This window comes from Xylocopa sonorina, chromosome 5 (assembly GCF_050948175.1).
Source record: "Xylocopa sonorina isolate GNS202 chromosome 5, iyXylSono1_principal, whole genome shotgun sequence".
NCBI lineage: Eukaryota > Metazoa > Arthropoda > Insecta > Hymenoptera > Apidae > Xylocopa > Xylocopa sonorina.
In genome coordinates this window covers 5,430,594-5,447,783 of record NC_135197.1, presented here as the reverse complement: position 1 = coordinate 5,447,783, position 17,190 = coordinate 5,430,594, and the positions used below count along the sequence as shown (strand labels likewise).

At 47.9% G+C, this 17,190-nt stretch overlaps 1 protein-coding gene across 7 annotated transcripts in view; it reads right to left on the bottom strand.

Annotated features, from left to right (window-relative positions):
• Kair1d (Kainate-type ionotropic glutamate receptor subunit 1D) overlaps nt 1-17,190 on the bottom strand; it is a 204,569-nt gene that overhangs the window by 93,052 nt on the left and 94,327 nt on the right. For all 7 annotated transcript variants that reach the window (XM_076894971.1, XM_076894967.1, XM_076894972.1 and 4 more), the window contains exon 4: nt 790-974. In XM_076894971.1, coding sequence (XP_076751086.1) covers nt 790-974 — 185 coding nt within the window. The remainder of the gene's footprint in view (nt 1-789; nt 975-17,190) is intronic.

The window sequence follows — 17,190 nt, the reverse complement described above, 5'->3', positions numbered from 1 at the left end:
GTTCGAATCGAGAGGCCAGTCCCATCAACGTTTCCATCCACAGGCGTTGGGAATTCCCCTTAATGCGCATCTCTGACGGCCCCTTGCATCTTTCTCCGGAAGGAAACGTTTCAATGAGGCCTCGCCCTCGAACTTGGCGAGTTTATCACTGGACGAGAACCCGGAGTTTCATAGAAATAAGTGTTAGGTGTGCCCTCGAGCAAGCAAATACTAATAGAGCAGCCGAGGAAGTCAGCGAGGGAAACGTCACGGTGCAAGAAGTGGCAAATATCAGATAAAAAGTTCCGCGTATCATCGCCAGTGTTGAAAGTGTGGTCACTTCGTCGGTTTTACTCGCTTCTCATCAGGAATTCCCGTTTATTCAAGGGAATTTGACAATTTCTTCTTTCCATCTATGTTCCTCTAATTTACGACGCTTTGACTAATTGCATGGAGAAAAATCATTTCTCATTAACTTGCATTAAACGAGATTGTATGGACAATATAACGAACGAATACTTTGCAAAACTCTCGACGAAAAACCTCCCCTAAGATGACTAGACAGCTACTAGAGAAATCACCCTCGAGTGGCTGGATTTCTCCAGGGGTGTGTAAGAAACGCGCGTGACAATGGCACTTAACGTGGCCCAGGACTCGACTGGAGCACGAATTCCACTATTTTCCACCATGAACCGAGCGATTAGTGGGCGAACCATAGAAAAGTGAGGCGTGGGATCGCGCGATGGAGATTTTCGACGACGCTCGCAGACCCCTTGATGAGGGTATTATTCAAAACGGGTTTATACGTACCTTGGAAAGAGTGGTCGGGTGCGGATAAAGGTTGACGAGGCAGCTCTGCCGTCTGAGCCGGTAGTCCCAGCGTGTCTCCAGATGCGGAATCTCCATGGTGTCGCAAATGCTCTGCACGTGGGAGGCGGTGTGGGCGCTTTGCGGGCCAAAAATCGCCGCGACACCGCTGCGCAGCAAGTGGCACACTGAAATCAAACACAGAACGCGTTACACACACCGGTGGCGCTGGTTTATTCGATGTTTTCGGTTTGCCACGGGCCGCTTCAATTTTCGCCAGACTGGTCGGGACGATTTTTCTGTTACCGAACGTATGTGTGTCGCGATCGAGGTTGCGGGGAACGTCGACCCAGTTTCTGTTCTCCTCTTAAATTTCAGCTGGGTAAAATATTTGAAACGAAGGGGGTTCCAGGAATAGTCGAAAATTTTTATACGTAGCAGAAAACGGAATGCTCCGTTACGAATCGCGAAGTCCCTGGGAAAAAGATATCGAAGTCCGTTAGCAATGCGAACGTAAATTGAAACATTCGAAGGAGCAAAATTACGAAAGTTCAATTTCAACCCATCTTAGTATCCAAGATAGTTGCACACAGGCGTCCACGACTTCGAAAAAAGTACCATTACTGTCATGACAGCGCTGGTAATAAAATAAGAAGACCATATACGATTACGCGTCAATGCGAACTCTACGAGTATACGACGTAACTATCACTCGTTCACCATTATCGATTAATCACCGAAACTCTCTAAACTTTCGTGACACGAAGTTTCCCTTATATCCTATTTGCTAACTCTTAAGGGACTTACAGAATCGCTGCGACGCAAGCAGGGCGGAGCGTCGCACTCGTTACGATCTTTCCTATTCGTCCTCGCGTATTTGATTCCAGCCCTTAATTTTCCAAATAAACGTTCCCTTCGCCAGCTGTTCTACAGTTCGATTGGCCTGAGAGTTCCGAATCAATTATCGGCGCTAACTTTAACGACAATCGCGCGATAAAAAAGTTCGCTTCGTATACTAAAACGATCTGCTTCCTACGGAAGCGAAAATGTGTTCTTTTCGTCTCACGTACTTGTATTCACGCTTCGATTTTATTTTTAGACGTGCGATACATCGAGTCGATAAAAAAATACCTGTGTACGTTTCTTGCTTTTCCAATGGATCGATTAGAAATTTACATTCGTTGCTCGTGCTGTTATCCAACCTGTGCGTTGAAAAAAGATGGAAGATTCGCTTAGATCAGCCGGGCATCATTAAACGCGAGCAGCCGAGCTGATTTTAATTTTCTCCCCCTGCCTACTGTTTGATTTCCAGCACCTCGAAAGAACACGCTCCCGGGGGAAACGGAGCAACGTTAATTAACATGGTATTAAGGTAATCACGTTAATGCCCGTCGTGTTTACTACGTTTCATAACAGCGACGCGATACCCTGGCTACGAGAAAGCAGATTATCGAGCGCCAGTCACTCGTAATTAGTCGTGACAGATAATATTTTGTAATTGGATTCATTCCACGTGAAAGCTGTTGCCTCATATTTGCGCTCGTTATCTTTTGTTCCCGTGATCGAACCATGTGGCGGTTCAACGACGTTGCGAATATCTGTCTTCTTCTTGTAAATCTGTAATTTTCAATAATTCCGAAAACAAACTGCGATAAATAAATTTCGTAGCCAGTCGGTACTTTCGTTAATAATTAATACCACGCAGAGCGCTTTCAACGAGCCGAGCAACCTCGTTCGTTATTCAACGCAAGACTCGTACGGTTCATTTCGAGGATTTAAAGGGGTCCAAGCAAGCCACGATAATCTGCGATTAATAAGAGAGAAGTTTACTCGTACTCGTAATTTTGATGAACCTCGAGAATGAAATATCGAATAATAAGGGGATCGTACATCGCAGCCAAACTGGAGAGATTGATTTGTAAATGAAATATACCCGTTCGTTGCAAAAGACGCGGTGAAAGGAAGCGAGCATTGTTACTTTTATAAAAGCAGAGAAGGTCACAAGGGAATTCTTACGTTTCCTGCTCCTATATTCCTCGGAACTTTTTAATATCTTCACAATGCTTTCTTAAACTCTTTCTCGGACGGAGGGAAATATGTCTTCGGGTAGAACGGACAAGGTGAAGATGTAATTCCTTCGAACAAATTATCGGTTCATCCCACGTAATATCTCTAGCAGCTCGACTTTAGCGAAAGCGTATTAGAAAAAGATCAGACGTGAAACGATTTCTCAAACATTTCGCAGGGATACACAACCATCGTGAACATTTGCATACGCGTGCCAATAGGAAGAACAACCCTTACTAATTAACCCTTTGCGCTTGGCGAGTTTCTCGGTCGGGCGGTTCAAGTTCTGTAGTTGCGTTTGGTGTGATATTTTACAAAACACTTACCAAGGTATTCTGAATTGCTGGAATCTTGTGGATCATCGCTGCTACTTCCAAATTCACTGTCTATTCTAATTTTTCTCTTTCTGACATTTCATGCGTCATCACTGTTCACACTTGCTCTACCACCAATTTCACTATGGATAGATAAGTTTCTGATCAATTCAAAATCGAACTCGCCTTAAAACGACTAACTTTAAAACGAGTGGTGCAAAATTTCGCGACACGTGTGCTCGCTACGATCGTCGAAACTGTACTAACGCTAGACACATCTTATTCAGGACTACAGTCGTAGAAGAATTCTACGTCACAATGTCACTTTCCAACCGAAAATATAAACAGCCTAAGGGACCAATTCTCGCAAACAGCATTAACACTTCGCTTCTGTCAACTGAAGATAACGAAATTCAGCATAAATACAGCCGCTCGAGTTAGCACGCGAAACATCGTGGCGAATGAGCGTCCCCATTCGAGCGTAAAAGGTTAATTGATAGGCGTGGCTCGACGGACGCTCAACTTTTTAATCGATATTACGGTCAATGTCGTGAAATATTATTCCGCTACTCGATTTGTCAGGCGAATTTCACGGGATCGCGGACGAAACGAACGCAACCGGACACGACGAAGCGTGGAAACACACGCCGCCGTCACCGATAGGGACAGGCTCCATTCGTTCGTTGCCTTTTGATCATGCATTCGACGGAAACCCACCTAGCGCCCTCCGGCTAGATTTTACGCCACAAAAGGTACGACCAAGGGTTTCGTGGCTCCCCGTGGTACTTACCTGCATCCTCTCTCAATCGGAATCTCTATAATCGGTTCGCAAAGTCAGCTCTCGGGTGGGACAGAGGTTGGGACGGAGAAAAGAGAGTAGTCAAACCTCAAAGTAATACCGGACAACGCTCGCGGCGTTTCCAGCTCGCAGTATGATACGCGCTATATTGAAATTCCAGATGCAATTTCATTGGACCGCCTCGGGCGTGTCCGTGTATACGCGATCAACGAAAATGTATCGGGACCATGGAGTTCACGCGTTGATAAAAAATGCACACGGTTGACTGTTACTGGCGAAAAAAAAAAAATATATTCCTCCGCGGAATGGCGACGTTTTTTCTTGCGAGGAATATTTGGGTCGTCGCGATGGACACGCGACAAGAGAATGCTTATTTAAAGTATCCAGACTCCGTAGTAATAGAAGCGTAAGAGCGGAATGTTCGAGGTGAGTGCGCGAGATCAAAGGGTGCACGGCCATCCAAGGACTTCAGAGTTTTCGCCGGAATCGCTGATGCGAAGGACAGATGGAATAAAATGGGAAAAGAGAGAATGCGCGAGTGTGACGCGAAGAGGCAGTGGAGAATTAAAAGTTTTCGAGAAAATGAGTCGAAGCGACACAGGTTGCTGTAGTTGATGAAATACATATACAGGGTTGGTTATCGTTCAAGTGTTTAAACTATTGTCCACTTGACAAACAAATGTTTAAAGACAATACGCGAGCAAAACCGTATTTTCGATTTCCACAGCATTCCGAAATGGCCCCACACGAGAGTTGCTAACAAAGTTACCTCGTTCATTGGGAACGTACGCATCAGCCTCTATTTTCGAGACGAACGCGAAAACTTTTCTCGCTTGTTCTCGAAAACCTGTCTTTTTACACTAATAGACGTGGGCAAAGAGAATGTTCCGCGTCTTCCTAAAAAAAAGGAGCAACGCGAACGGAAACTTCCCGAGGAAGTTTGCTTCTCCTCGGAATATTCCTTTTTACTTAGTGCCCGCGAGATGCTGGTACAACCGGGGAGAAAATATTTCGAAAATAACGGAAAAAGAAGAACGCGTTTCACCGTTCATGCGCTCCTCCTCTCCCTCACCTCGGATATGCGTGCTACGGAAACGAATGCGATACCTTGGTGCACCTGTACGCGCATGTATGGATGTATTTTACAGCATATCCGCTGAAGAAATACGATGGATATACAACGCCGCGAGGCCATGTATTTCCGCGGTTGCTTGGATCCAGTTGGTATCATCTCGGCTTTGCAAGTAGATAGGATTATCGCTTACTAATGTATCAAAGCCAGTTGGCAAGCTGTGTGCAGCCTGAGAAACAACCAGTCCCCTTTTATACCCCGTCCAAACTGAACTTCAATTGCTTCTAACTCCTCCAGTTTCTCCTTAAACGCCCAACTACGTGAAACTCGCAATCATTGATTGTTACCTTTTACGTAGTCAAAGGAGCCGGCCCCTTACTTTACCTCATTTTACTCGAAGGATTATTCTTTACATCATCCATGAACTGAAATATTATCCTGCGTCGATATCGCCAGCTTGACAATGAAAAATGGTAAATACATTTCATTACCAAATTTGATCGCTAATATTGCGATATGGAGGAAAATTCAATCTCAGCGATCCATATTTTTCCAGTATTTTCCCAAGTATAACCGCGCGATAAATTACGAACCTCTTTTCGAAAGGAATATCGCGCGTCTGTCCTCGCGTCCCGTACAGTTAATCAAATAATAATTCTAATGCGTAATCCGGCCAGTAGCCGCTCCCGTTCGTGTGTAGAATACAGGTTGTCCGCAAGACCGACGGCGAAATTATTACTTCCCGTATTATTCGAGGGCAGAAGGGACTGGGAGAGAGATACAATCCTTCTGCCGGAAGCGATATATGTCTTTATCCTCCTGGGGCTTCTCTCCGTCGGATCCGTTCGAGTGTTTCGCTACGTCTGCCCGGCGTTCCGCCCGGTTTCCCAGCGCGGCGCGGACCACTCTTCTTCCGTATTCGTTCCTTATTCAAGATTAGGCCGTCTGTATGTGTACCCAGCTACCCGAGGGCTGCAGGCGATTCTCCGTCTCTCTCTCTCTCTCTCGCTCGCTCGTTTCATCCGCGGGATTTTTGTCTCCGCCACGGATTCTCTCCGTTCCACCCTTAAACGAGCGCTCCTTAATTCTTATTCACCGCGCGACGGCCACGCTTTGTAAATTTCCCCAGGACCGTCCTCCTCCTTCTATCTTTCAGTCCGCCGGAATCTCCTCGCGCCCTCGTCTCGTTCCAGGCGCGAGATACGACACGAGGTGCCGCTACCCTTTCGCAGATCTCCTCTGAACCATCCATAGGTTACAGACAGATCGATACACGCGGCACGGACGGTCCCCCGTCGTAAAGTCTCTTAAATATCCTTAACATAATAGTCAACGATACGGCCACGAAAACACCATCGCTTCCGGCCATTGGATATCGGTGCAGTTAATAGGGTAGTCTATTTTATGAGCGGCGGAAACGACGCCGGGAAAGAAGGGTTGGGGCGAGGGGTGGGAACTGCGAGAGAGACCCGTGGTTCCAGACATTTATAGCTTCTGCCCTATTGAGTACTGATCGGTGGCACGATCGGGAAGCTCGCGTATACCGAGGCGCGATCGAAAGCACGCGTGCGGTATCGTGGCTTTAAAAATCGTCGTTGGATCGTGGAACAATGTACGTCGCCCGTGAAAAGGCTGAATCGCGCGGTTGCTCGTTCCCGTTTGCCCGCTTCTGGCTCCTCTTCTGCGCTTTTTACCGCCGGCGGTATCCACGAATTCGAGCGCGCGGCGTCAGCCTCGAGTCGTTCGTAACTGTTCGCATTTAATTATCATCGCGATACGAGGGCGGCTTTCAAGTTAAAGCAGTCTGCTCTGCTCTGAGGAGAGTAATTTACATAGAGTTCCGGACAAAAGGACTTTCTTCATACCGCCGGCTAATTATCTACTAATTATTCCTATTACGCTGGCTCCTCGAGATAACAGGAAATGAGTGCCGTCTGGTGCCGCGACTTTTCACGCGGCGAGGTAAGCGTCGCGAGAAGTTGCGGCTCGGGTCCAACGAAGCAGCTGCGATTCCGCGCACGGTCGCAACATCCGCGGCCCTCGAAACGTGTACGCGCGGTGCGGTTTATGGAAATTTACACGTAAAACCGCGATAATTTTGCAACAGGCGGCAGCGAGGGGGTGTACAGGTGGCGGTGGGGTGAGTGTCGCTAAGCGAGGAGTTCCGGTTATCGTCGTAAAGTTTCGGCCACGCCAACGTTACTCCCGCCGGCCATTTACCAGCGGACGAGTAAATTCTGATTAAATAATAGCAATTAGCAGCGGCGGGTTGGCGATTAGATCGCCTCGGATTTAATATGGCGCATAATTAATCGAGCGGTGTAACGTCGCGCGGGCAAAATTGAATTACGCGGGTAACGTGATTCCCTTCGACGTACAGACGCGTGGGAAGCTAGTGTAGCATTCGTTCGTGCTCCGTTCCGAGTCCATTCGTAGCTTGTTTGTGTTTTCGTTCAGTTTCTCTTTTTTGCAGCAGCAGTGACAAAAAGGGACCCGATCCAAAGGACTTTTAGCCTATACCAGAATAGCTTTTTTTAGCGGATTCTATGACCCAAATATCAACGACATCTGGGATCACGAGAGGGTCGAAAAGGATCCAATATCCGCTGACAAATATCATCGTTGAAGGATTGAACGATCATGTCGTTGGCTGTTACCGTCAGAAACGTGTTCTCGATGTTTCGACGCATTATGTAGTCCGATACGGAGTCGAGGATCGCTAACATCGATGTCTTTTGGGCCGAGCTTGGCCACGGAAAAATTACAACCAGAAACAGAGCAAGCGTCAAACGGTTCTGATCCAGGACAAACGAGATATCTTCTTCGCGCGCTCGAATAAACACATTAACCGGAATAAATTCAATTCTGCATCGTATCCGAGATCAATTTACGTCTAAAAACCTGACCCATTCTCGAGCATCGCCGTTCGCGACCTGAATCCAGCCGGAATCGATCACAGGGTTTCGAATGCAACGCATCGTCGTCGATACAACATCGACATTGGGGAATCGTCTTCGTTTATCCGAGAGACGCGGGATTATGCTAATTTAGCAGCTCGACGAACGGTTGGAGCGAAATCTATTACGCGCGGAAGGAAGACACGGTTGGTGGCAGAAAGAGGAGGCCGTGGTGACGACTGTCGCATGCCAAACAATCTTGAGAGCGTGTTTAATCTCCTCGCGATGAGCACCAAATTATCCTTTAATCTTCCTTACGTCGGTGTTCTTCGAGCCAGAGTGCTCTGACTAGGACGCCTCGGAATGTGACGGATTGTTTAATTACACCACTCAGATTCGAGGCTGATTTTGGTGCGGTTATTTGCAGAGTTGTGAAACATTTCACGCGATGCAGCCATATTTGAAACGGGGAATTTGTGATCTTCGAAAATAACCTCACGAGCGACAGTAATGGACAATTCGCGTCGCAGGAAATTCAATCGCGTTTAGACGAACGAACGACTTCGTTAAACGAGACCTGCGATTCACGTCGATTCATCGAATGACCCAAGGCGTGCCTTGGCCCCTCATCACGGCCACGACCGAGATCGATACTCGCGCGAACGACGTGTCCTTTCTTAAACGAAGCGGCCATTGTCGCGCGAGGCACGTGCTTTATCTACTGTCGAGCGATCTCTACCGATAAGGCTGTAGCGTCGATGAAAAATCGAAGGCGGAAGAAAACGAGGGGACCTTGAGGATAAAATTAATTTCCTCCGCGGACGTTGCAACGAATCGGTCCTCGGTTCGCGTGAACCTCGCGTCGCGTCGAAACTCTGCTCGTCGCGTCGTATCTCTTCTTCAGGAAGTGCGAAAAGTTGAAGGATGCGACGACGCCTCGCGACGAAATTGGCTGGCAGACCGCGATTTCTGCGCTCAAGTTTCTGCTTTTCATACTTGTTCGGAGGTATACGATTTGTACGCGTACGAAGATTGCATCGCCCTGCTCGCGTCAATAACACGGATGAGCGTGATTCGAGAAATTATGGGAATCGACGGTGGAATGTGTGAAATATCGCCTCGACTTATCGTCTTATTTTATCCACTCGCGTTTGTGCACAGCCGTCGTTTCAGTAGAAAGAGGCAAGGCGAACGATGCGGACAAATTTTCCCTCAAAGTCGAAGTTCTGGAAAATTGTCACGTGCAAGCGTGGCTCGGCGTGAACGCGAGAGTCTACATTTTATTCCAAATAGAAAAACATATCGCGAGCACCGTCTCTGAAGGATTTTCCATTAACATCTGTCGAATAAATTACGAGAGCCCGGAATGTCTCGGGGCTGGTGAACAATTTTTGTGTTTTTAGCCGGACCAAAGGGAGGAACGTGTTTGGGAAGGATTTAGCTGGGCATTTTGAAAGCGCGGAAGCATGTTTCGCGGTCGGCGAAAGGGACCGTGTGCTTTAAAAATGACCGAGCGTTTGCGAATGCACATACGGTGCAACGAATTTTTCCCCACTTTGCTTTTGTACCTTTATTAAGATATAAACGCGTGCTTATTGCTTGGAATTCTGGAATTGTCCAAGTTTTTTCGACTTTCACAACGGGACAGAACGTATTCCGCTTTGTGCGCGGGATAATTATTCAAACAGGCATGAATTTCGTAGGCATTAATTTTTAACAGAGTGCCGAAAGGCTGGGGGCTAAGCAACGTTGGTGGCCGTCATTGCGAAGGTACTGAAACGATTCGAGAATTTTTCAACGGTCTAATTAAAACTGAAATTCGCGAACCGAAACGCGACGAATAATTGTAACTACTCGTATTTGGCTCTGTGTTCGAATAACCGCGTTCTATCGCGACGAACGAGGAATCTAAAGATTTACGAAGAGGGACGCAGGAAGCGATCGTACTTATCGGAATGTTCGCGCAAACTCGTTCATCTAGGCAGTTCAAGCGGCGCAGGAACGTGAAAACGTTCAGCAGTTTTCCCGGTAGCCGTGCATAAAGCCAGCTGAAACGAGATAGACGCGAAAACACAGAGAAAGAAAGAGAGAGAAAGAGAAAGAGAGAGAGAGAGAGAGTAACGACTCGACGACGTTCCTATTTCTCGTAAAAATTCAGCGACGTAAAACGGAGGAAACGTCACGCGCAAGAAGCATACCATGGCCGCACAAAGAAAACCCGCCCGGGGCTAAATAATATTACGATGACTAAACTTCATTTCGTTTCCATATCGCTTGCTTCGTCAGAATTGCCTCACGGACAAGTTCCCGGCCGTTTCCTCGCAGTCTTATCGCGGAAACAATTTAATTCTTATCTAGCCCGTTCTATTACAAACGCTGGAAGTTATTTTCAGGGCGTTCCCAGCCAGCGACCGATGTTCGCTCGAACGTACCGTCGCCGGATACCTCGACGAATCAGTTTCCTGGACTATCGATAACTCGATATTAACCCAACGTCGCTTCGTGGCCTCCGCTTTTGGTACCTCTTCTACTTCCTTTTATTTTATCTGCAATCCATCGTCGTTTATGGTTATTTTCCATCGCTGATTGGATTACGAGCTCTCTGTTGGCTCATGAGATATTTCAAACGTTTGCTCTGTTATTAAATGAAATTTTTTGCGCAACATTTTTTCTCGCAGAAAGTTATTTTAAATATTAGAGAAAAAGATAGGGGGAATAAGCTAGCTCGACGACAGAGCACGTATCTGAGGCTTGACGCAATGAATATCACTACGAACCGCTTTTCCGTGTTTCCACGTCTTCGCAGCTTATCCGAAGGACCAAAGTGGAACAAATTTTCATCAATCCTTCGACAAATTAGAAATCGTGATATACACCAACGACTGTTAATCGCAACTGTGTTTCCACGATAGAATTTTAGCTACGAACAGAACCAAAAGTTTCAACGATTCAAACGAAATGCAAGAAAAGTTTGATTAACTATAAATTCAACTCTGTTCTTGCCATTCGATAATAATATTCGTAACGCGATTTTCCACCGCCCCGTATAAGGTCTCCACAATAAAATCGACATTCAATTCATCTAATATCACGTCTCAGGCGGTCAGTTCACGAACCACGAGCCAATGCCCTCGTCGGAAGCCAAGTGCCTAGGAGGAACGTCATCTCGAGCTCAGACAATTTGCATTCGAACGTGCTCGCGAATTACAGGCACTCTGCACTCGAATCGGCCGCGACAGCATCGGTCGAGAATGATATTGCCTCGCGATGGTACATCGATTGAAATAGAGAGCGTCTCAAGCACCGGTATTCCCAGTCATAAACGGTCACCGGGAACCTCGTACTTCGACATCACACTTAACGTTATACCTGCTAAGAAGTCAAGTACGCGCTACTTTCCAGATAACGATCAACTAAACCGCACGTCTACCGCAGCAGTGGGTCTTAACTCGTGGTATGCTGCTTCTTCGAGGACCTGCGACGTCCCCGCAGGATGTTCGAGCATGGTCCAGTGCAAGTATGTTAAGCCTTTAAAAATTGCAGCAAATCGGATTGCACGGAAGCTACGCTAACAGAAAGGCTATTGAAATGGGAATGCAAATGCGATGTGTAATACACTTTACGTCGGATACGAAATACAAGAGAGCCGACCTCGTATTATATCAATGGCGGAGAGCATCGTATTTCGTGAGTGGTAATCGTGAGAAACCGGAAGCACGTCTCTCGACGTCCGTTTACGATGCTGTAACATTATAATTCGCAAATAGGGTCGTTTGTGTATGGTGATTTACAATATCGTTCGAGGATCCGCTTTAGGATCGGCCGGCCAGTAAGAGAGTGCCATTTCCTCGCGGCGTGTAAAGCGCGGGCGGCCAGCAATGAAAAGAGAATGGCGCTCGAGAAGAGCGCGCGTATATCAGCTCGACCCACATATGAGAGTACGTAATTCAGCGAGAGGGCTGGCCCACTCGCAGCCAGCAGCCACTTCTGCTCGATCGACTCGTATCGAATATCCAGCTCCACCGGCGGGGAAACTTCCCGACCGCCCCTCGTCGTTTTCCTTTTCGTTCGCCTGGAACTTTCGCGCGCTGCTCTCGAGCTCGCCACGCGAACTTTCGAAAATTAACTTGACGCGTTAACGCGAAAAGTCTCGGGCTTTTAATAATTCTAGCCGCGGTGATTCGCGAGACGTTACGACGACTCTCTCGTAGGGATTGAACCGATCGCGAAATGGCCGTCCAACTTTTCCGACTTCCGACCTCCTGAGACTTTTCGTTGCGCCAATCACTTAATCATTGACTGTTCCGTTTCGTCTGACGATGAAAATAATACCTATGAAGCATCAAACAACTTGCTACTCTTAGGTTCCACGCAAGATTTTAATCTAGCCAAGAATTTCCATGCCACTCTCAGCCATTTTTAAGCATTCTCCTTTATTAAAATTGATACCCTTTCCCTTTATTAAAACAGACAGCCTTCGAGGAGACTGGACCGTAATTGGCTGCACGAAATCGCGTACGCAACATTTTCTACCTCCCATTTTACCTATCGGTGGACCTGCAGCTACGGACGTTAATTAAAACGTAATTCCCCGGCGTTTCAATCTCGCGAGCGATACAAACACGCTCGGCCGACCGTCCCAAAAGCTCCAACAAGTATAGAAACAAACCAGTCTCTGTACGCGTTAAACCTGAGACAGTACCCAGATACACGTAACAACGGGAACACCGAAGCCCCGATTCCATCGCAATATGTCGTGAACTACGCGCGGTGTGTTCTCCAGAGTCCCTCCGCGCGAATCCCCCTCAGTCCAGTTGGCAAACAAGCACGAACGACCGCGCGCGCCACGCTCCGAGGGGCTCTCCTGAAATAAAGACGGGGTCACCGAATTTGGTATCGAGCAGCCCGTGCACCCGTAACTCTGATCGGGGCCACAATGGCCGGGATGATAAGATTTTATTGGCGCGAGGAGCGGCGAACCGTCCCCGTCCAATGGGTTCCTGGGCTCGTAACGCATCGAGACGTACCCCCGTAGCCCGTCTCGAGCCAGCCGCGACGCGATGTTACACCGGGTAACCGAGCTACGATTAGAATAAAATTCTCGTTAGCGGATGAAAACAGCCGGACAAATTCAGCGAGCGCGATTTCCAATACAATAGGGACGATAACGGTGCTCGTTGGCTCCCTTGGAGCGCGGCTCGATACGACTGTCTAGGAAACCGGTTACTTTCGAGTTTTACTAAATTGCAGCAACGATCCATTGTAGTTTCGAGAGGGCTCGAAGCGACTGCCTCGCCTCGTTCGCCGCGTATTCGATGGGACACAACGAAGTCGAAGGAAGTCGCGACGAGTCGAGCGCTTGATCGAGAGATCGCGAGATGGCGAAGTCGCGGATGCGAATCGTAGACTTGCAAGCGACGAAGAAGAGACTGGGAAAGAGAGAGTAGCAGTGGTGCTGCTCGTAGGAAGCAGAAGTAACGAGCACTTGTGCCACGGCGCTATTCTTAGGATAAAGTTCGCCACCGCCACCCCTCACGGACTGCCTCTTTATTTCCACTCGGCTGCTGGCTGTCTCGGGTACGGTTTATCGTCGCTCGGTTGCGCCGCGCTCTCTTTGCAAATAGATGCCTAAACGGGCGCACCGCTGCTGTCGTAAACAGTTTCGAGCTGCGCGCCGCACTCCGCGAGCTATTCCGTCGTTGAAAAGGTGCGATATTCGGGGGTTTTGTTCTTGAGGGTTGCGTTGTCAAGAGCTTAAATCGAGCGGGCCGCGCGACTCGGCTGGAACGGCGTCCGCAATTGCTGTTTTACGGGGTGTTGCGATGTCGAGCAGCGAGGGGTTACACGGGAACAATGCCCGTTTAATCTTTATGAAACAAGTCCTGCTACGGAAAGTAAGACGATTTCTTCTCTTCTGTGTAATATCGTTCCGAGTAATACGTTCCTATCCTACTTTGTCTCACCTGTTCCCTCTTTTTTTTCTGCCACGGCTCTTTAAAATATGACCGCCACCAGGCTGTAACGTGGAATATTGAATACGTTACATTGCGACGAACGACCGGGTCATTAATAATAATCCCGTGAATTTGCATTTACAACGTGGGATGAAATTTTGCCAGCAGATCCGTGTACCAATAATTAACGAGGTGTTGACGCGCGAACGAGACGAGCTGAAAATACTCGGAAATGTACGTTTAAATCGCGCGAATATGCGCGATGATGGGAAGCTTGCGCGAAAAAGTGCTGTTTCCGCGAACTTCACCAAACATTCATATTAGCTCGTGTTCGTTTCTAATGCTAAGGAAGGATTAACATATTCAGAATCGTAAAAGACGAGCGCGAGGGAATTGGATATATGGTATTTGCGAGAGTTTCGTTTTATGCGGACAAAAGTTCCGGAAGTACGGCGCCATTAAGACCGAGAATACGTAGCGGGTATAAGAATGAAAATGACAGCGACTCCTGGAAACGCGTTTCGGCGAAACGTCCGGAATAAGGAGTTTACGCGCGAGCCATATTACGCGGGCGAATATTCAAAATTAAGTTTCGACTACCACGAAGAAATTCTGTCCGCAAGACGCGTTACGCTACGCCCGGGTTACGTCGCTGAATTTCAATTTTCGCGCTGACTATATTGCGGTTTAATCCGCGCCCGTCGCGGGCAAAGCGGATAGAAGCTGGGCCGCAGCCGACTCTGGCGAGATTTCAGGGCGCAAAATAAAATTCACCAATCTTGGGGATAATAAAATATCGTCGATTCGAGTTAATCTTGTAATATTAAACGATTACCAAAGCGTACGCGGCGCGAGACGACCCCCGACGGAAGTTCGACGATAAACGAAGGGGTGGAATTTTACGAGCGGAACAGTCGTGCCGTGGTTTTTTCATAAACGCGTTCCGCGACGAACCTTGAACGCTATGACCCACATTTGGTAGGTTTTCAAAACGGGTAATAACCTATCCTGCTGTTGGTGGTTCGATAAATCAAACGACTTTGACCGTCGTAAATAATCGACGAGTAAAGTGCTCTTCGCTCTTCGTGCATCGTCCAAGGAAATTGCCACGGCAGAACCTTATTTTCGGAGGACTCGCTCCATCCGGCGCGGTTGCAAATACCATACAAACGGTAAGGGGTGATTTATTATTATCTGCTGATAGAACGAGTTCACAGTCTCCTCGGAATTATTACCGCCATCTCAAGTATTAAATGGGCGACGATCTATTCTTCAGGAGCGAAAACAGTGCCTCGAAGATACGTAAAATCGTTCGAGTTACGTACCGTGTGTCTGGAATGCAAATGAGTCGAACGAATTTCTTGCACGAATGGGTTGCGAACGAACGTTAATTTAAGACAGGGTTGATACGCGTGAGAGGGTTGATTTAGGACGCAGGTCGATTCAAACATTTACCAGCCGGTCGAAATCGAATCGTGTATGCTTGGATATCAAATTTGTTCGATATCTACTAACCATCGCTCTACAAATGTTTGAATAATAATGGCGGTTACGCCGAGTGTTCGGAGGAATACGGAAATTAGCAACACGAGAATGGCGAGCGGCATTCGACGCGCAACAAAGCTATCCGCTTGATTCCGCGTCGCAACGTAGACACCCCCGTACAGGAGTTACGTCCAATATGTTGTGCTTTAACGTAACGCGCTTTAAAGCCACTGAATAAATGAATGCAAATTGCGCGATTATACGATTATCAATAAATCTGAATCTGTTATGTATGAATATTACTTCTAAACGGGAAGATAGATGCGAGGCAACACGCGAGCCTCGATATTCCCACGTTACCCTCCAGCATGCGCGAGAGCGTGCACGCGGTCGGACGAGGCGGCCAGCGAGAAAGGGGCGGCTGACAAAAATGCAAGAGTCGCCTGTGCACGTGTATCACGCGAGCAGAGGGTGAGAGGGTTCGCGCGCGGAATTTTCACCGTTTGCGGTCGCCGCGCGGACGATGGTTTATGGATTTTATGAGGCGCGACTCGTACAACACCGTCCGGTGCGTCGTAAGCAAAGTGCTTATTTGCTCCACGGCTCGTTAATTCTCGGTGAAGTAAAATATAATCGCGGGTGCCGCGCGTCTGCGGCATCCACGAGCGGTCGTCGCGGAGTTACGCTCTTTATACTCGCGCCGATAATTCCGTGCGGACGTTACACGCTGGGAATTATCCATCCCCGTGGTTTTCGACACTGCTGGACCGGTGCGAAAGCGGCGGGCGGAACGATCCCGAATTTACGCGATCTCGTTGCCTTCATTCGAGCCTCAAGATGGCGGCGATAAAACAAATTGCGGCGTTACGGCGCTGTTAATCGAGCCGCGTCGCCGCTTTACGGTTCCCCATTACGGGTGAAATGAAGTCTAGCCAGACGTTTCAGCGGTTTCGTGGAAGGATTTTGAGCGCGCGTATAACTTCGCGCGTCCAATCGCCGCGAGACGGCGGAAAGTTGCTCGCTTCCCATTCGAATACATCAGCGACGGCTTGTGTTCCCGTTCCGAAGATTTCGGAGGAATTCTATGCGCGATTACGTGTCTACGACGCTGTTGATGATTTGTATATGGGCTAGAGTATAATTTATCCTACTGGAGTTTCATAATCTACGGATTAAAATATTCGAGCGAAATATGCGCGCTGCAGGGAGCAATTAGAGGCGCCTGTTGAACGATCATTAATCAGCTCACTGGAATCGGCTTAGCGTAATACTTGATACAACGAAGATTATCTTCGTAATTTCCATTTTACCCAGGAATATTTACACAGACGTAAACATCTCTCTGCCGTTCGAATTACGCCCGGGCTCTTACAGTAAATTATCCCCGCCCCGTTTCGATGAAACAAAACGTGCCTCTGTAATCAGAACGTTCGTACCAGCCTTGCGAAACCGGTTGCAAACTTCTATGCACACCGAGAAAACTGTTCCCGATTTCAATCGATCACAGTGTCAGCCTTTTACGATTCTCAGCTGGCGAACAATGATTAAGCGATTTCTTGGTCCCGAGAAAGTTATTGCGAGAAGAAAAAGTTCTCGCTGTTTTCGCGCCGATTCCTCATCCGCTGTATTCCACGCGAGACCGTAGGATAAGTTGTCACATCCTCGCCGGAGTCGTTAAAATTTCTTGCACTCCTCTCGAGCATCCTTCCTCGGACTTCTTCGCACATGTTCCGCTCCCCATCTTTTATCTCTCGAATCGACGACTCGATCGAACGCGTGCAGCGTCGAAACGTACTCGAGTACGAACGGTTCTGAT